General features: G+C 41.5%; 3 protein-coding genes across 3 annotated transcripts in view; 1 reads left to right on the forward strand and 2 right to left on the reverse strand.

Annotated features, from left to right (window-relative positions):
• Positions 1 to 19828, reverse strand: part of DNTTIP1 (deoxynucleotidyltransferase terminal interacting protein 1) — a 505046-nt gene that overhangs the window by 82028 nt on the left and 403190 nt on the right. The gene's annotated exons all lie outside the window — the stretch shown is intronic.
• Positions 219 to 8077, reverse strand: WFDC13 (WAP four-disulfide core domain 13). The gene is made up of 4 exons (XM_050806615.1): positions 7908 to 8077; positions 5514 to 5664; positions 4199 to 4263; positions 219 to 1177 (listed from the first exon to the last, which is right to left on the reverse strand). Exons 1-3 carry the CDS (start codon positions 7993 to 7995, stop codon positions 4221 to 4223), a joined length of 282 nt encoding a protein of 93 aa, XP_050662572.1. The 5' UTR covers positions 7996 to 8077; the 3' UTR covers positions 219 to 1177; positions 4199 to 4220.
• WFDC10B (WAP four-disulfide core domain 10B) lies at positions 18447 to 19783 on the forward strand. Its single transcript, XM_050806623.1, has 2 exons — positions 18447 to 18601; positions 19562 to 19783. The coding sequence occupies exons 1-2, from the start codon at positions 18511 to 18513 to the stop codon at positions 19690 to 19692; spliced, it is 222 nt and encodes a 73-aa protein (XP_050662580.1). The 5' UTR covers positions 18447 to 18510; the 3' UTR covers positions 19693 to 19783.

Consider the following 19828-nt stretch of genomic DNA (forward strand, 5'->3'; position numbering starts at 1 on the left):
TTTTATGCATATTATATCATTTGATCTTTTTGTATAGTCTTGTCAAAATGAAGAACAATTGCTTATGCTGTTTTCCTAATGAGGAACACAAGGCTCACTGGTACAGAGGTGAAGTAAAGGAGCCAAGCAGAGAAAGGCCCAGGCTTTGTGGAACTTGATGCTTGTATAATTATGGATATCTTGTTTTAGAAAAATAATGCAGAACTACTAACGCAAAATTAGGCACGTAAGTGAATATTTATTTGAAATGAAAAATAAATTGCAACAAGTTACAAACTTACAAAAGCTTACGAACACATTAAATATCATGAATCCCAGAAAAATAACATGCTTTATTATTATTATTTTAAATACCTTCATAATACCTTTTTAATATTTTGTGGCTAATTATTTTTGATTGTCTCTTATGACTATAATTTTTATATCATTTCTATAGAGACAACAGAAGGATAATTCAGTCTTTGCTCTAGCATGGTTGATTAAAAATTTAAAGTTATGATTGGTAGTTTAGGAAAGATTATTTCCATTCCCATAACTTATCAGTAATGCCACATCTGTCATGTCCTCTGCAGTTTCTGGCTCAGGTGGTGCTACGTGCCTGGGTCAAGACCTTGGAGAGTTCTAGCCCTTTGATTTTGATTTCATGACACCTTATTGCAGCCTCTTAGTCACTGATCCATCTTTATCAGGTCCTCATCACCCCCACTGTGTCTGTCCTGGGTTCATGATATGGCCATGAAGACTTGAAGGCTGGCCCCAAGGAGGTTGCTGTGCAGTGTCTGGTTGATATTTCTCCCTGAGATTAAATTTGGGATCAATTAGCCTGATGAGTGGAACCAAGGACACGTAATCAGTGAGGGTTGTCCAGATATTGATGTGATAGGTCCTTAAGACCACCACCAGGGCACAGACAGCATCCCTGGACTGGAACAGTGCTGTTTATCTCTATGCCAAAGTGGGGTTCCTGCTTCCTCTCCTCATTCCAGGAGGAAAGTGTGCTGAGCTTTGGAAGGGGCTCTTGCAAGTGTTGACCTAAAGTTTAAGCTTCAAGAGTTTTATGGTAGATTAGCCTTTATTGCCAAGCTAAAAAATGATTTGCAAGTTAGATATTGGGCCTCCAATTTCTTGCTTCTCAATACCTTCCTAAAGGTGGACCAAGAAAAAACTTTGTAGAGGCCTGTGGGGAAGGAAACATAATTAGTCCACTTGTTCTTCTGGATTCTTTAAACATTCATGGGTGATATCATGTTGGGTCTCTAGAGAATTACTGTCATTGAATTGTCTCTTGTCAGGCTATGCTTAGGAACTCCTTAAATAAATAGCCCCCAAAAACTTTTCCTGGAGTCTAACATGAGGCTGTCATAGAGGGTGCCCTCTGTCATGATGACCTTTAATTAGCCATCATTTTTTAGCCATCAGCTTTGTGTAGCTTAAAGCAATGCTTTCCATTAGAACTTTCTGTGTTCCATGTTTATAATGTGCAATATGGTAGCTACTAACCACATGTGGTTATTCAACACTTGAAATGGAAAGTAAGGCTAAGAAACTGATTGAATATTTTATTTTATTGTAATTCATATGAATTAACATTTAAATAGCCTCTTGTGACCAGTGCCTACAGTATTGGATAGATCAAACTCAGATTATTGAAACAGTGATAGCCAACCTGTATGTAAGAGACCTTCCTCACTCAGGTCAATTTGAACCACATATGGTCAGTTTCTGGTAGTAAAAGAGTCTATAGATTTTCTGAACAGTATTTCCTGCCCTGGACCAGGGGTCACTAGGGAGTGAGTCAGATTAGAATGGTGTCATTGAAGAGAAGAGCAAGATATGGACAAGATAATTTTATCTTGGGAAAAGTTCATTTAGAAGGGCTGCAATTGGAAGAAAAGTAGAATTGTGGGACTAGGTGACCACACATTTCCAGGTTGGTAACATTCATAGGGGATTTGCAGAGGGAAGCAAAGTCTTCCATAGTCACTCACTGGAAATTTAGTAGAGGAATTCAGATCTCTGTTAAATTAGCCTATCTTTCATCATGAGATTTAATCACATTATTTCGATGCAGTACTTTTTACCTTGTTCTCTCTTAAGAAGATATTTTGAAGATCAGTGAATACTGCGTTAACTTAAAACAAGTGCAATGTTCACTGATCACTGACTCAGAGAAATTAAAAAGCAACCAACCAAACAACTGGAGTTTAAGGTAGAAAGTACACTGTGATCCCTTTATAAAACAGGAATTTTGGATAAAGGAAGAATTGACAAGATGTGGATAATAATACGTTCTTCTTATATTCTCTGCCAGCAGTCTTCTATGTGCTTTGCATGTGTCCTTTTATTTCATCTTGATGACACAGCTAAGGGTTAGATATTTTCCATCTGCATTTTACAGATGGACACATTGGGGTTCCGAGGACTTAGGAGATGCCCAGCATCACCAGGTCAGCAGGCCAGAGCTGGACTGTGTCCCAGAGTAGCTAGGACCCTTGACCATAGTACAGAGATATTACCCCATGTGAATGGATACCATCGGGCTTTCTTTTTTTGTTTTTTTAGCATATTGTAAGTTTTCATAAGTAAATATAGTTTTAAGAAAATAGTAGGCAGCTGATATTTGAGGGACTTTGGACTGTTCAGTGAAGATTTTCTTTGTAGGGAAAACTCATCAAATGTTAGAATTGATCTACTTTTTGTCAGCCTCTTCTCAACCCTATTTGAAAAGTCTGAATTGTATCCTTACTATGTGCAAGGCCTGGCGCTAGGTGCCAGGGTTGCATGGCAAAGAAGTCAGACACAGTTTCTGCTTTTATCGGACTCATACTCTAAACAAAGAAAATGCTAACTTGAACAATTATAAGAAAGTCTGATAAGGTTATGGTAGGACAAAGATAGGGCACTGCAAAAGACAAACAGAGGGACTAATTCTGTCTGGAGTGAACCGGTGAAGTTTCTATGGAGTGTTTAATTTAATAGGAACCTTGAAGCATGAGTAGGAGCTCATCAGCAGCATGGTGGGCTCACTAGAGCCTGGGCAAGTGCTCATGCGCCTAAACTGCTCCACTGGCCTCCACCTGCTACTATTTATCACGTTCCTTTGTACAGGGTTAATTAAAGGACTAAGATGAAAGACCACCATTCTAATTTGGAACATCTGGAGACATCAGAAGGCCCATTAGAAGACCCTAAACTTCTAATTTTTTCTTTCAAATACTCTGAAACAAAATCCACCAACTTATGAATACTATCATTTTTTTTTTGGTGGTGGAATTCCACAGGACTCCATTTTGTTCACTATTCTTGAAGCATCAGTAAAATAATAAAGATGATTCCCACTCCCTCTTTTTTTTTGAGATGGAGTCTCACTCTGTTGCCCAGGCTGGGGTGCAATGGCGTGCTCTTGGCTCACAGCAACCTCCGCCTCCTGCATTCAAGCAATTCTCCTGCCTCAGCCTCCTGAGTAGCTGGGATTCCAGGTGCGCACCATCATGCCCAACTAATTTTTGTATTTTCAGTAGAGACGGGGTTTCACCATGTTGGTCAGGCTGGTCTCGACCTCCTGACTTCGTGATCCGCCCACCTCAGCCTCCCAAAGTGCTGGGATTACAGGTGTGAGCCACTGCATCCGGCCCACTCCCTTTTTTTTCAGAGAAAAAACTGGAACCCAGAATGAGTGACCTTGTAAGTGAGTTGCTGACAGTTTCTACCTTTGCAGAGACCAAGTTCTTCCATCTACATGACCTTGTGTTGTCCTCCCAATACCCCAAGGCATGGATGTTTTCTTCATCTTTCAATGAGGGAGGTGACTGTCTCAGAGAGGTACAGTGAGCAGACCAAAGTCTCAGAGCGTGAAGGGCTCAGCTTGAGTCCTTGCCCAGGGTGCTGTTAACCCGGAGGCTGGAAGAGCTTGTTCCCTGACAAAGCCTCAGATCTGAGTGCCCTGGGTTCCCCCTGGGCCATGACTTGGTTCCTCATGTTGCTCTGTGTTGCAGAATTCATGCTGGACTGCACCCTGCCCCCTTCAGGGAGTGCAAAGATAGCCCTTGGAGGGGAATGATGGAGGAGGAGGCAATCAGGTAATGAGAGGCCATTCTGATCTTGTGGGAATGTGGTGCCCCTGGTGAGGGTACAGGAAGAAAGTGAGCATCCCTGGGAATCTCACACAAGGAAGGCCAGACCAAATCCCTCTACTTACAAAATGCGCTAGGAAATATGCCTCAGTTGGTAGGCATGATGACTTCTGAGCCCTTGAGTTTGTATCTGTAGAAGAAAAAGATTTTCAAATATTAACTGGTGAAGTTTTATTTTTAGAGATATATTTTTTTCTTTCAATTACTTCCACCATTAACATTAAACCATGAATCTCAGTTCTCTCGCTATAGGGAATGCAGAACCTCAAAAAACTCAATGACACCAAAGAGTTATATATATACTTCTGCATTCCAACGTAGAACATTGAAAGATGTGGAATTTAATTGCAAGGGCTAGTCTCTTCAAAAAGAAGTGGTTGCCTAATCGCCAGCATTCACAGCAATTATGTTGGCAAGTAATGTTTTAAAGCTTACATGGATTGTCTATTTTAACCTCACTATTATTATTCCAGTCTTAAAGATGAGGAAGTTGATGCCCAGAGAGAGGTTCATTAGCTTGTCTAAGGTCACTTATCTAAGAAGTGGTAGAGCCAGGATTTGAGCGCAGGTGTTTGGCTTTGAGCCCATGCTTAATCACTCTGCACATTATCTCATATGCTGGGTATTCTGCTCATGGTAGGGAATACAGCAGGGAACAAGACTGCCAGGCTTCCCTCAAGAGGCTCATTGGTTGAGTCTTTCACTGTGGGTCTTTTGAAATTTCATTTGGGCCTTGCAAAGTAGGAAAAAACAAGAGTCCTTATTTTACTCATGAGAAAAAGAAAGTAAAAAAGAAGGAATTGTCTTACTCAAGGTCATAGAAAGACATAGTTGCAAGATGGGATTAGAAACCATATGTCTCATCAGCACCCTATGTTCTTTCTGTGCCCTGGGAGCACACTCCATTTAGCAGGCTTGCGGCTAGTGTTAATGTCTGTACAATTAACCAAAACTTCCTTTGGGCTGGATCTCCAGAGCCCAAGAACACTGGTGGCCAAAGGATGGTGTCTTGTGAAAGGAGGGCAAGCAAAAGTGTAGGACAAATTTTGCTTTGGGATTTTGGTTACACCTGCAGGTAGAGTGTCCCTGGGATAAGGGTGGATTCTGGGTCGGGGGAAGGTCTGTGGATAAAGGGATTTGTGGGTGAGTTCAGAGAGGCAGAGACAGAGATTCATGGATGTGGTGATGGGATGTGGTGATTGGGAGGGGAGGAGGGCTTTTCTAATCAGGACTTTTATGGAAATTGCCCTTGGCATGTTGGCAACATGGCCACCAAGAAAAAAGAAAGGAGAGATCCAGCACAGTTGCTGGTAAGAGACTCTTCTGCTGGGCTCCCACCAGCAGCTCTAGGATCAGGCCTGGATATGAGATATCTCTTACCTCTTGCGCTTTTGAAGTGTATCTGATGAACAGACTATCCCACAGAAGGATGAACAGCACTGAAATCCTTTCTGGCAATCTTCCTGCATTGTACACAGTTGAGTACAGTTTTCAGGCGCTGATATGCAGGGTGGAGGTTCCAAGATATACTCTGGAACACAGAATAAGTAAGAGAAGGGCCTCACCAACAGGCTGGAGTAATGTTCAGAACTCAGAAAGCCCAGGGAACTGCCAGGAAACCTGCCACCCTCATCTGCCTTGCATGGTTCCAGGGTGGTGGCATCAGGTTTGTCCTCAGCTGCTGCCTTCGTCTGAGTTCTGAGCAGGGAAGCAGGGCATGGATATTTTTTGATCAAGAATAGAGTTCGGTAGAACCCTGCACCCACTGGTCATTCACCATCCTTGTAGTTCAGATGCCAAGTCCCCATTGACTATGGTTGGATCGATATCAAGGGTATTAATGGTGTATGTGGTGAACAAGAAAGAGGTTTGTACGTTCGTTCTGTACTGACTCATTGTGTGTTCTTGAGCAAGTTGTAGAGCTTCTTGGTAACAACATAGTTTACCCTGGGGTTAACCTAATGTGGGTTATTTGTGTATAGGAATAATGAGTGAAAGGTAAGTTTTGGTAAAGGATGAAGACCAAGCAGTAAACTGAAGGTACTGGATCAGAGAGCTGGGACCCAATTCACAAATAAGTTCTGAGAATGACTTCTTTCATGGTAAGAAGGGTGGGGATTTCAGAATGGGGTTCAAATATTCAGCTTCTTTTTCTTCCATGGTGTCTCTCAGTCAGGAGGCCAGAGCACCAGGATGCCCCACTTTCTACTGTTAGAGAAGAATAAGCATCTTTATGTTTACTTCCTATTTCCTCCCTTACCCCCAAGTATTTCAGTTCAAAGCTAAGACCTACCTGCCCTGGGAGATTCTTTCCTAAGGCCACAACCCACAGTCTCCTTTCTATTCCTGGACTCTAAGGATGGGCCCCATTAACCCCTTTCCCCAAGCCCTTCCAGGTCCTAATTTTTGTACCTTGTGACTCTCCCTTTCTTTGGGGGCAAAAGTCAAAAGTGGGGCATTCTATTGCCCTTCTGTGGGTCTATTGCTCTGCAAATATTTGCAATTAGAAGGAAATCTATAGGATATTATGATGGTTTGAAAGGAATGAATGAAGAAAGAGGTCATGACTATAACTGTAGAAGCAAATGGCACCAGAATTGGGGTAAAATAAGCTGAGGTCCAAGCTGTTGACAATTTAACAGAGACCAATAACTAGTACTCACCCCTGGCCTCTCAGCTCTTCTGTAGCTCACTGGGGCACTGCAAGAAATTGGAACTAGTCCACACTTTGAAGAGCTTGGGGCTCAATAGAGCAGTTTAGGGATAGACACCATGATCCAGAGATCTCAGAGAGGTCACCCTTTTCAAGTCTTGACCCCTCTTCTGGGTATCTGGTCCCAACTTCACTCACAGCACTTACCAGTCTTTTAGAAAGCCTCTTTGTGCCTTTCCTCAAATTCTGATTTTTCAATTAACTCTACCCTGGGCGCTCCTATTTTCTTGTAGCTTGCTCAGTCCCTCTTAGTCCTACGAACCTACATGACTTTTCTGAAACTTCTAAAGCAGGATCTAGCCTCCCTAGACACATGAGCTACCACACATATCCCTCTTCTGAGCCACCAGTATTCTGAAGATGTTTTCCCCATAGAAAAGTGGATGTATGATGAATAACAGTTCTTGTCCCACTTGGTATTGGCTAAGGTCAACATTACTATAGCTAGAGCTCTTTTGAGTTGAGCTGGGCAGTGGTGGCTACTGAGATGGACTCTACACTGTCCCATTGATGCTAATTGCCGGTAATTCTGCAGTACCTCTGGAGTTTGAAAATGTGGAATAAAATGCAAAACTTCCTTTCCTTCCTTCCCAAAACATCCTTCAAGGCCAAGATTATGTAGATTCCAGCTTGAGTTCTACCAACTTTGTTGTCTCTCTGTTTTAATGCTTGAAAAGGGAATCCAAGCATCCATGAAGGAGCCATGGGCAGCAAGACTAAGCTGGATGATGAAGCTGATCACGTTTACAGCATTTAATATTACTGAGCATTTACCATGGTTTAGTAAGAGTGAGCTATGTCTGCATGCATTATCTGTTCTCCTCCAACGATCCCCATATAATTGTGTTCATTATAAGGATAAAAACCTAAGACCCAGATACTTTGCCCAAGGTCACTCAACAACAGAGCAGGGATTCAAACCTAGATCTTGCCAATAATAAAGCTTGGGCCCTTGAACATGACACTGTATTTTTCCAAGAGGTGTGACAGACTGTCAGCCCTCAGATCCTCTCCTGTCCACAAATGTTACTTCCCTCCTTGGGCCCAGACCCAGCACCTACTCAGAACACGCTCCTTGGGACTCCCAGGCACCAGCTGCAGTGCTAGGCAGAACACCACCAGGAACTGGAGAGGCAGCACAGGCTTCATGGTGCCAGTGGCCAAGGATTGCTGGGTTTGACCAGGCACTGCTGTGACGAGAAGAGAAGGAAAGAGGGCAAAGTGGAGGCCCAGTGTGATTAGCCTTTCACCGTGTACTCCAATCAAAGCAGGCAGGGCGGAAATCCAAGCACCTCCCAATCACACCCACTCCAGGGTCATATAGTGTTTTCATATCCTCCTTTATCCCTCTAGTCTTGACCTTGCTATCTCTTTCATCTGTATCTAGATCTTATTCATATCCCTTAACATTTTACATAATTTTTCCCTGTGGAAATTGTACATGTCTTTGTTATATTTATTCACAGAGGATTGAATTTTTTTTTTTTTTTTGGTGGAGTCTCACTCTGTCACACAGGCTGGAGTACAGTGGTGCGATCTCGGCTCACTGCAGCCTCCTCCTCCTGGGTTCAAGCAATTCCTGAGTCGCTGGGATTACAGGTGTGTACCACCACGTCCGGCTAATTTTTGTATTTTCAGTAGAGACAGGGTTTCACTGGGGTTATCCAGGCTAGTCTTGGACTCCTGACCTCAGGTGATCCACCCTCGTCAGCCTCTCAAAGTGCCAGGATTACAGATGAGAGCCACCGTGCCCGGTCTGAGGCTTGAAATTTTAAAAGGAAATTGTAAATGGTATCATAACTTTTCAATTAATTCCTTTTGTTTACTGCTCATGTAGAGAAGTTAACTTTCCAGTTGGCTCAAAAATCTCCACCATAACAATTATTTGACCTCACTGAAACCAACAAACATTGACTCTTCACTTCCCTATTTTATAGTCCTCCCCTCTAGGTGATTACTTTTCTTTCTATCAATGTAGGATTCAGAACCTGTCATTTAAATCTCCTTGTTTGAATCTGCCTACAAAAACTGCAGCCCTGAGTGAATCCAACCATCAATTTCATTGAAGCTTGAACCTAGGCAGATATGTGTTGCTGGGGGAAAATAATTCAACTGTGCTACTAAACAGCACAATAGATGCACCATCACCAGACCAAAAAGGGTTTGGTAGTCTTACTAAGTTTCTTCAACTAAGTAAGCCAGGGTTCCCACTCTCTACAAATACTATTTCAAACTTGCTTTCCTCTCTTTAAACCTTGGATCTTTTCTTCTTTCAATGAATCTGTAGCTAGTTAGCTTGCTAAATTCTCCTGTTGTTTATTATGGTTTCTTTGTGTGTTCTCTTCAGTGTTTATCATATCCAAATAAGAACAGTTATAGTTTTCTTCTTCAAACTTTAAGCCATTTTTAATGCCTCACTGTGCTGGCTATGCCCTTGAGTACATCATCATCTGTAAGTGGTGATAGTGTGTATTTTTGTCTGATACCCGATTTAAAATGAAAACTTCTTGTTTTCTCTTTTAGAACTGTCTCCACTTTAGTGTCTCATAAGCACCCTCTATCAGGTTTAGAAAGTTTTCTTTCATTCCTAATATAACAAGAAATTTTAAATTAGTTTATGTCAGATTACGTGTATTGCTTTTTTCTGTGTATATTGAGATGATAACATTTTTATCTCCTTTAATCTGTTAATGCGTTGAACATTCAGATTTTCAAACATTAAGCCATTTCTATGGTAATATAAGGTGATCATTAAATATTATCATTTTTATATTGTTTGGTTCAGTTTTCTATTTTGGAGGTATTTTACATCTATGTTCATAATGAACTGGGCCTGTAATTTTTCTCTCTCATATTGTCCTTGCCTGGTTTGGTAGCAAGTTTATGCTGACTTCATAGGATGTGCTGAGTAGCAGCCCTTCTTTATCAATTCTCTGGAAATTCTTGATTTAAGATAATTAGTTACTTGAACTCTCAACTCTGTTTTTCTTGCACAAATATACTCATTTGCACCTTGTTGTTTTCATTTAACAATATATCCTGAAAACTGCTCTCCAGTAGTTCATAACGATTTTTCCTCTATTACAGCTGCATTTGACATCCCTTGTACATGCACCTTAGTCATATAGCCAGTCTCCTATATTTAGGCATTTAGGTAGTTTCCAAGATTTTGCTATTATAAATAATGCTGCAATGGACAATGATGCATAATTTTCTGTATCGTTGGAGGTATAATATCAGTACATTTCTAAAAGTGTGATAGTTGGTTAAAAGGATAAATGCATGGCCGGGCGCAGTGGCTCATGCCTGTAATCCCAGCCCTTGGGAGGCTGAGGCGGGCAGATCATGAGGTCAGAAGTTCGAGACCAGCCTGGTCAACATGGTGAAACCCCATCTCTACTAAAAATACAAAAAATTAGACAAGCATGGTGGCAAGCGCCTGTAGTCCCAGCTACTCAGGAGGCTGAGGCAGAAGAATCACTTGAACCTGGGAGGCGGAGGTTGCAGTGAGCCAACATCAAGCCACTGCACTCCAGCCTGGGCAACAGAGCTGGACTTCGTCTCAAAAGAAAAAAAAAAAGGATAAATGCACATATAGTTTGGCAAGATATTGCCCATTTCTACTTCGTAAAGATTATACCTTTTTGTAATGCCACCAACAATGGGAGTGTGCATGTTTCCTACAGTCTCACTAACAGAACGGGTTGTCATGCTTTTGAATTTTCGCCAAAACAATTGGGTGAGAAATGTTATTTCTGTAGTTTTTGAGGTTCATTTACTATGTAGCATGCACCAGTACTTCATTCCATTTTATGGGTGAATAATACTCCATTGTATATATATATCACAATTGTTTATCCATTCATCTGTTGATGGACATTTCAGCTGTTTCCTTGCTTTGGCAATTGCAAATAATGCAGCTATGAACATTTGTAGATGAATTTTTTTGAGTATATATTTTTAATTCATTTGGGTAAATATTTGGGAGTAGTAAATATCTGGGTCATATGTTTAACCTTGTATGTTTACTTTTTTGAGGAAACTCCAAACTCTTTCCACAGTGGCTGAACCATTTAATACTTCTATCAGCAATGCATGAGGGTTCCAATTTCTCCACATGCTTGCCAACACTTATTATTTTCCTTTTTAAAAATTGTAGCCGGTCAAGAGAATGTGAAGTGGTATCTCGTGGTTTTTATTTGTATTTCCCTAATAACTAATGATGTTGAGCATATTTCCCTCTCCCTCTACCTCTCCCTCTTCTCCTTCTTCTCCTTCTCCTCCTTCTTCTTCCCCTTCTTCTCCTTCTTCTTCTTCTTCCTCTTCCTCTTCCTCTTCTTCTTCTTTTTTTGATGGATTCTCGCTCTGTTGCCCAAGCTGGAGTGCAGTGGTATGATCTCAGCTCACTGCAACCTCCGCCTCCTGGGTTCGAGAGATTCTCCTGCCTCAGCGTCCTGAGTAGCTGGGTTTGCAGGCGCCCGCCACCACACCTGACAAATTTTTGTATTTTTAGTAAAAATGGGGTTTCACCATGTTGGCGAAGCTGGTCTTGAACTCCTGACCTCAGGTAATCCACCTGCCTTGTCCCCCTGAAGTCCTAGGCTTACAAGCATGAGCCACTGTGCCCAGCTGATATTGAGCATATTTTCATGTGCTTGTTGGTCATTTTTATATCTTCTTTGAAGAAATGTATATTCAAGTCCTTTGCCCATTTTGTAATTGGGTTTTTTTTTCCCCTTGAATTGTAAGAGTTCTTTAATATATTCTGGATGCTCTTATCAGATAGATGATTTTTTCAAATATTTTCTCCCATTCCATAGGCTGTCTTTTCACTTTTTTGATAGTCATTTGAAGCACAAAAGTTTTTAACTTTGATGAAGTCAGATTTTTTTTCTTTTGTTACTGTGCTTTTGGTGTCTTTTCTAAGAATCCATTGCCCAATCCAAAGTCATGAAGATTTACTTCTATATTTCTTCTAATAATTTTGTAGCTTTTATATTTAAATCATTGGCTTATTTTTGAATCAGGAAGTGTGAATTCTACCTTTTCAAGATTGCTTTGGCTATTCAAGCCTCTTGCAGTTTTGTAACTTAAGGATCAGCTTTTCTATTTCTCAAATAAAGAAAAATCTGGGCAGGCGTGGTGGCTCACGCCTATAATCCCAGCACTTTGGGAGGCCGAGGCAGGTGGTCACCTGAGGCCAGGAGTTTGAGACCAGCCTGGCCAACAGAGTGAAACCCCATCTCTACTAAAAATATAAAATTTAGCCAGGAGTGGTGGCGCATGCTGGTAGTCCCTCTACTCAGGAGGCTGAAGCAGGAGAATTGCTTGAACCTGGGGGGCGGAGGTTGCATTGAGCTGAGCTTCCGCCACTGCACTCCAGCCTGGGTGACAGAACGAGACTCCATCTCAAAAAAAAAAAAAAAAAAAAAAAAAAAAAATTCTGTTGGAACTTGATTGGAATTGCATTGTAATGCTGTCTTAATAATTTTAAGTCTTCCAATACAGAATATGGGATGTTGGCCAGGTGTGGTGGCTCACGCCTGTAATCCCAGCACTTTGAGAGGCCAAGGCAGGTGGTTTGCTTGAGCTCAGGAGTTCGAGATCAGCCTGGGCAACGTGGCAAAATCCTGTCTCTACAGAAAATACAAAAATTAGCTGGGCGTAGTGGCATGCGCCTACAGTCCCAGCACCTGGGAGGTAGAGGTTGCAGTGAGCCAAGATCACGCCACTGCACTCCAGCCTGGGTGACAGAGCCAGACCTTGTCTCAAAAAAAATAAAAAAGATGGAATGTCTTTCTATTTCTTGAGGTCTTCTATAATTTCTTTCAGTAATGTTCTGTATTTTGTGGTATACAAGTCTTTTACCTCTATGGTTAAATTTACTTCTAGGTATTCTATCCTTTCATAGCCTGTTATAAATCAAATTGTTTCCTTAATTTCCTTTTTGGATTGCTCATTGCTGGTGTTTACAAAAACAGCTGAGATAGTTTTACTTTCTTCCCAATTTGGATGACTTTTATTTCTTTTTATTACTTAATTGCTTTGGTTAGAACTCCATTACAATGTTGACTAGTGGTGGTGAAAGATGCTTCATTGTCTTATTTCTGATCTTGGGAGAAAGATTTTGATCTTTCACAATTGAGTATAATGATCATTGTATATAGTTTTTTATAGGTGCCTTTAATCATGTTAAGGAAGTCCTTTATTTTTCTGAATTTTTTTTTTTTTTTTTTTTTTTTTTTTTTTTTTTTTTTTTTTTTTTTTTTTTTTTGAGGCGGAGTCTTCACTCTGTCACCCAGGCTGGAGTGCAGTGGCACCATCTGGGCTCACTGCAAGCTCCGCCTCCCGGGTTCGCGCCATTCTCCTGCCTCAGCCTCCGGAGTAGCTGGGACTACAGGCGCCCGCCACTGCGCCCGGCTAATTTTTTGTATTTTAGTAGAGACGGGGTTTCACCGTGTTAGCCAGGATGGTCTCGATCTACTGACCTCGTGATCCGCCCGCCTCGGCCTCCCAAAGTGCAGGGATTACAGGCGTGAGCCACCGCGCCCGGCCGAATTTTTTTTAATCATAGAAGGGTGGTGAATTTTGTGAAATGCTTTTTCTGTATCAATTAAGATTGGAAAACTTTGAGAAGGATTGGTGTTAATCAAAAAAAGTTTAGTATAGATTTTATCAGTGAAGTCATCTAGCCCTAGGCATTCCTTTGTTGAAGAGAGTTGTGTGTGTTTTTCAAAAATTACTGATTCTATCTCTTTATTTGTTATAGGTCTGTTAATATTTTCTATTCCTTCTCAAGTCAGTCTTGGTGATTTGTGAGTTTCTAGAAATTTGTCCATTTCCTCCAGGTTATCTAATTTGTTGGTATAAAATTGTTATAGTATTCTCTTACAATTTTTTTTAGTTCTGTAAAGTTGGTGGTGATGTCCCACTCTAATTTCTGATATTAGTTATTTGTGTCTTTTCTCTTTTCTTCTTAGTCAATCTAGCTAAAGATTTTCAATTTTATTGATATTTTAAAAAAAACCAAGTTTTGGTCTTGTTGATTCTTTTTATTGGTTTTGTCTTTCCTATTTCATTTGTCTGTTTTCAAATGTTTATTATTTCCTTCCTTCTGCTAGCTTTGGGTGTAGTTTGTTCTTCTCTTTCTAGTTTCATATGATGTAAAGTCAGGTTGTTGATTTGAGATCTTTTTTTTTTTTTGAGACAGAATCTCACTCTGTCGCCTAGGCTGGAGTGCAGTGGCGTGATCTTGGCTCACTGCACCTCTGCCTCCTGGGTTCAAGTGATTCTCCTGCCTCAGACTCCTGAGTAGCTGGGACTACAAGGCTCGTACCACCACACCCAGCTAATTTTTTGTATTTTTAGTAGAGATGGGGTTTCACCATGTTAGCCAGGATGGTCTCGATCTCCTGACCTCATGACCTACCTGCCTCAGCCTCCCAAAGTGCTGGGATTACAGGCGTGAGCCACTGCGCCTGGCCGAGATCTTTCTTTTTTAATGTAAGTATTCACAGTTATAGATTTTTCTACCCTGAGAACTACTTTTACTACATCTCATAAGTTTTTGTATATTGTGTTTTGTGTTTTTGCTTTCATTCGTTCGAAAGTTTTTTTCTAAGTAATTGGGACTACAGGTGCATACCACCATGCCCAGTTATTTTTTTGTAGAGACAGGGTCTTGTTGTGTTGCCCAGGCTGGTCTTGAATTCCTGGGCTCAAGTGATCCACCCACCTCAGCCTCTCAAAGTGCTGGGATTACAGGTGTGAGTCAACATGCCTGGCTCAAAGTGTTTTCTAATTTCCGTTGTGATTTATTCTTTGACTCATTGGTTGTTAAAGAGTGGATTAATTTCACATTTTTGAGAATTTTCCAGTTTTCCTTCTCTTATTGATTTCAGCTTTGTTCCATTGTGGCTGGAGAAGATAGTTTGTATAATTTCAATCTTTTTTTTTTTTTTTGAGACGGAGTCTTGCTCTGTCACCAGGCTGGAGTGGAGTGGCGTGATCTCAGCTCACTGCAACCTCTGCCTCCTGAGTTCAAGTGATTCTCCTGCCTCCAAATGATTCTCCTGCCTCAGCCTCCTCAGTAGCTGGGATTACAGGCATCTGCCACCACACCAGGCTAATTTTTGTATTTTTAGTAGAGACAGGATTTCACCATGTTGGCCAGGATGGTCTCCATCTCTTGACCTTGTGATCCGCCCGCCTCAGCCTCCCAAGGTGCTGGGATTACAGGTGTGAGCCACCGCGCCTGGCCTGTATAATTTCAATCTTTTAAAATTTATTTAGGCTTGTTTTGTGGCCTAACATGTAGTTTATCCTGGAGAATGTTCCATATGTGCTTGAGAAGAATATGCATTCCCTTCTTGTCTTAGGTCTGTCTTAGGTTTATAGTGTTGTTTAGTACCCTATTTCCTTATTGATTTTTCTGTCTGCGTATTCTATTCATTATTGAAAGAGGGCCTGGAATGCTTTCCAACACCAACAACCAATTCTTCTATCTCTGGACACCAACTGGGTGTTCCAAAATTTAATTTAATTCTGACACTAACTACTTGAAGTTAGTGCAGACCCCATAGCTTATAGGCTTGATTTCACAAGAGTACTCCCAACTTCAGGTGCCAGTTGCAAGTCTTGGGCCTCCTGCACTTTTGATCTACTGGCTATAAATCAGGGGCTCCCACAATCCCATCTGAAAGTTTGATAATTTGCTGGAACAGCTCACAGAACTCAGGAAACACTTTACTTAAAGTTTATCAGTTTATTATAAAGGATACAAATGAATAACCAGATGAAGTAAGTAGGGTGAGCTTCAGAAGGGTTCCAAGCACAGGAGTTTCTGTCTTTGTGAGTTGGGTGTGCCACCCTTCTGGCACATGGATATGTTCACCAATTCAGAAGCTCATCAAATCTTATTGTTTAAGAGTTTTTATAGAGCTTCAACTCCTTCCTTCTTTAACTTCCTGGAGGAGAGTGGGTGGGTCTAAAAGTTCCAACCCTCTAATCACTTGATTTTTCTGGTGACCAGCTCCAACCTGAGGCTACCTAGGGGCCCCACTCCAAGTAACCTCATTAGCAGAAACTCAGGTGGAATCAAAAGGGGCTCCTTATGAATAACAAAAGACACACCTATCACTCAGGAAATTCCAAGAGTTTTAGGAACCTTGTGCCAGCAACTGGGGACAAAGATCAAATATATTTCTTATTATGCCATGATGGGATATTGAACTCTCCAACTATTACTGTAGTGCTATGTCTCCCTTCAATCCTGTCAGTGTTTGCTTCATATATTTTGAAGCTCTATCGCTTGGTGTGTATATGTTTATAATTTTTATATCTTTTTGATGAATTGGCCCTTTTATCAATATATAATCATGATTTTGGTTCTTTTAACAATATTTGACACAATGTGTATTTTGTTTGACTCTAATATAATAATCACAGCTCTTTTTGCTACTATTTGCCATATGCAGAAAATTGAAACTGGGTCTCTTCCTTATGCCTTATACAAAAATTAACTCAAGATGCATTAAAGGCTTAAATATAAAACCCCAAACTATAAAAGCTCTAGAAGAAAATCTGGGCAATACCATTCAGGACATAGGCATGGGCAAAGATTTCATGACAAAATCACCAAAAGCAATTGCGACAAAAGCAGAAATTGACAAATGGGATCTAATTAAACTAAAGAGCTTCTGTACAGCAAAATAAACTATCATCAGAGTGAACAGACAACCTACAAAATGGGAGAAAATGTTTGCAATCTATCCACCTGACAAAGGTCTAGTATCCTGAGTCTACAAGGAACTTAAATTTATAAGAAAAAACAAACAATCCCATTAAAAAGTGGGCAAAGGACACGAGCAGACACTTCTCAAAAGAAGACATATATGCAGCCAATAAACATGAAAAAAAGCTCAACATCAGAGTAATGCAAATCAAAACCATGATGAGATACCATCTCATGCCAGTCACAATGGAGGTTATTAAAAAGTCAAGAAACTACAGATGCTGGTGAGGTTGTAGAGAAATAGGAATGCTTTCACGCTGTTGGTAGGAATGTAAATTAGTTCAACCATTGTGGAAGACAATATGATGATTCCTCAGAGATTTAGAACCAGAAATACCATTTGACCCAGCAACCCCATTACTGGGTATATACCTAAAGGAATAGAATCATTCTGTTATAAAGACACGTGCATGCGTATGTTCATTGCAGCACTATTCACAATAGCAAAGACATGAAATTAACCCAAATGCCCATCAATGATAGACTGGATAAAGAAAATGTGATAAATATACACCATGGAATACTATGTGGCCATAAAAAGGAATGAGATCATGTTCTTTGCAGAGACATGGATGGAACTGGAAGCCATTTATCCTCAGCAAACTAATGAAGGAACAGAAAACCAAACACTCCATGTTCTCACTTATAAGTGGGAGCTGAACAATGAGGACACATGGACACAGGGAGGGAAACAACACACCCTGGGGCCTGTCAAGGGAGGGAGAGCATCAGGATAAATAGCTAATGCATGCTGGGCTTGATACCTGGGTGATGGGTTGATAGGTGCAGCAAACCCCCATGGCACATGCAACAAACCTGCACATCCTGCACATTTACCCCAGAACTTAAAATAATATTAAAAATATAGCTCAATCATATAGGGTTTTGTGTAATGAAATGTTAAGAATAATTTATAATTAGGCCGAGTGTGGTGGCTCACGCCTGTAATCCCAACACTTGGGGAGGTTGAGATGGGTGGATCAATTGAGATCAGGAGTTTGAGATGAACCTGACCAACATGGCAGAAACCCATCTCTACTAAAAATACAAAAATTATCTGGGTGTGATGGCACGTGCCTGTAATCCCAGCTACTCAGGAGGCTGAGGTGCGAATTGCTTGAACTCGGAAGGTGGAGGTTGCAGTGAGCCAAGATCATGCCACTGCACTCCAGCCTGGTGTGGAGTGAGGCTCTGTCTAAAAGAAAAAAAAGGAATTTATAATGAACACATCCATTATGTGCAAATAGTCACCTCTTAAAGGGGCTCATGATATGATTTCTGCCTTCACAACTATGGAAATTGGAGTGTCTATCTGTAGCTACCCTCACCCCCCCGCCAAAAAAAAACTTATGTCGTTTCTTTTTGAGAAATAATGACATTGTAAATATTTGCATGACTAAATAAAGGTGGCAGAAGGTAGGTAACAAAGGATAGGTGATTCAAAAATGAGAAAATAAAAGATGGTTTACAGAAGAACTAAAAGAGAATGTAATAAAATATAGGTTAATTCTAAGCGCCTTTTAAAAAATGATATTTTTTCTTTTCTTTTTTTCTGTAAAGCATTTTGTAACTAGAAAGCAGAAATAAATAGTACCTTTCAGAAAAGAAAAACTCTGTTAGCAAGAACACAGGACTGGTTATGTGAGAAGAGGCGTCATTCCTGCAAAAGCCCTATCCTGTATGGAGAAGGACAGGGTTAGGAGAAGGCAAAGGCAGGAAGCAAGGACCCTTGCTCTGCCCTGACTTGGCCAGTGGAGGCAGCGAGGACTGAAGATCATTCCTTCTTTCTTTCCTTCCCTCTCCACAGGCAGCTCTGCAGGGAAGTCTGTGACTGCCTGGCCAGACTTAGGGCTCACGTTCTGGTCAGAGTCATGGCATCCCAGTCTCTGCTGCCTGTCCTGGTTCTCTGTGTGCTGCTGCTTCAGGCCCAGGGAGGATACTATGACAAGATGAGGATGCAGAGTAGGTGATGGGCTGCTGGATGGGTGAGGGGGAGTTGGGTAGGGGGAACGGAGGAGATGTGTCCAGTCTGAGTAGGACCTAGGAGCTGGAACCTTTCTGCATATCCAGCTCTGGCCACAATGCTGTGCAGACTCTGGACTGTTCCAAACCATGACCCTCCAACCCCTTTACCTGGCCTTGGGATCAGTAGCGGGAATGAAGGGGGAACCTACATCTTTTGTTGTTTGCTCCCAATACTTAGAGACAAATGGTACATCCCATAGTGAAAGGTGTACCAGGACTGAGAATCCAATGGGAAAGCAAGACAATTATTCTTTGATTTATGCACATCTGTGAGCAGTAAACATCTAGAAGTGGTTATGAGGGTAGGTGTAGGTGTAGAAATGGGTATAAATGTAGGGTAAAAAGGACATAGAGCAATGAAAAGTTGGGATATACAGGGCAAAGTTAAGTGTATCATCAAAGGAGCCAGGAGAGTGGTGGTTAGGGACAGTGACAGTGAGGAGAGGAAAGGGAGGGATGAAAGGCAAGTTCATCTTCTTGTCTGGGCTCTGCAAATTCTGGAGAATAGGGGAGGGCTTGGAAATGTCTCAGGCTTCTTTGAGCTCTCAGGGTCAAACTGTAGAATCTATGGGGGCAACTTCACTAAGGTGACTCCTATGGGAGTGACTTCACCATGATTAATGGGGAGACAGAGTTCTGAATGCAAGTGTATGGTGAGGGTCCAGGAAATCCAGGCATTGAGGTCTACTGGGGTGAGATGCAGAGCAGGGAGACAGAATTTAAGATACTGCCAATCACTAGGATTGGTGATGGGCCGGAAGGAAGTTCCCTGAAGAATCCAGGAGAGTTGTAGTGGTCAGGGGGGCCTTGGTTCTGGGGCCATGGAGGAACTTCAAGCTTGAGAAGGGTGCTCTGTAGGTGCATGGTTTCATTGACCCTGCTTCTGCACCATTTCAGGAATCAAGGTCTGTGAGAAGCGACCCAGCATAGATCTATGCATCCACCACTGTTCATATTTCCAAAAGTGTGAAGCAAATAACATATGCTGTTCAGCCTTCTGTGGGAACGTTTGCATGAGCATCCTGTGAGTGGGAGAGTGGGCTGGGATGTGCATCCTGCTCCCTGAACCCTTCCATCCGAGACTGTGCCCACATCCAAAGCACAACGACATCAAACCATTAGCACAAGAACGTCAACAGGAATGCCACCCTCCCTGCTGTCTGA

The sequence above is a fragment of the Macaca thibetana genome, chromosome 10, assembly GCF_024542745.1.
Source record: "Macaca thibetana thibetana isolate TM-01 chromosome 10, ASM2454274v1, whole genome shotgun sequence".
Taxonomy (NCBI): domain Eukaryota; kingdom Metazoa; phylum Chordata; class Mammalia; order Primates; family Cercopithecidae; genus Macaca; species Macaca thibetana.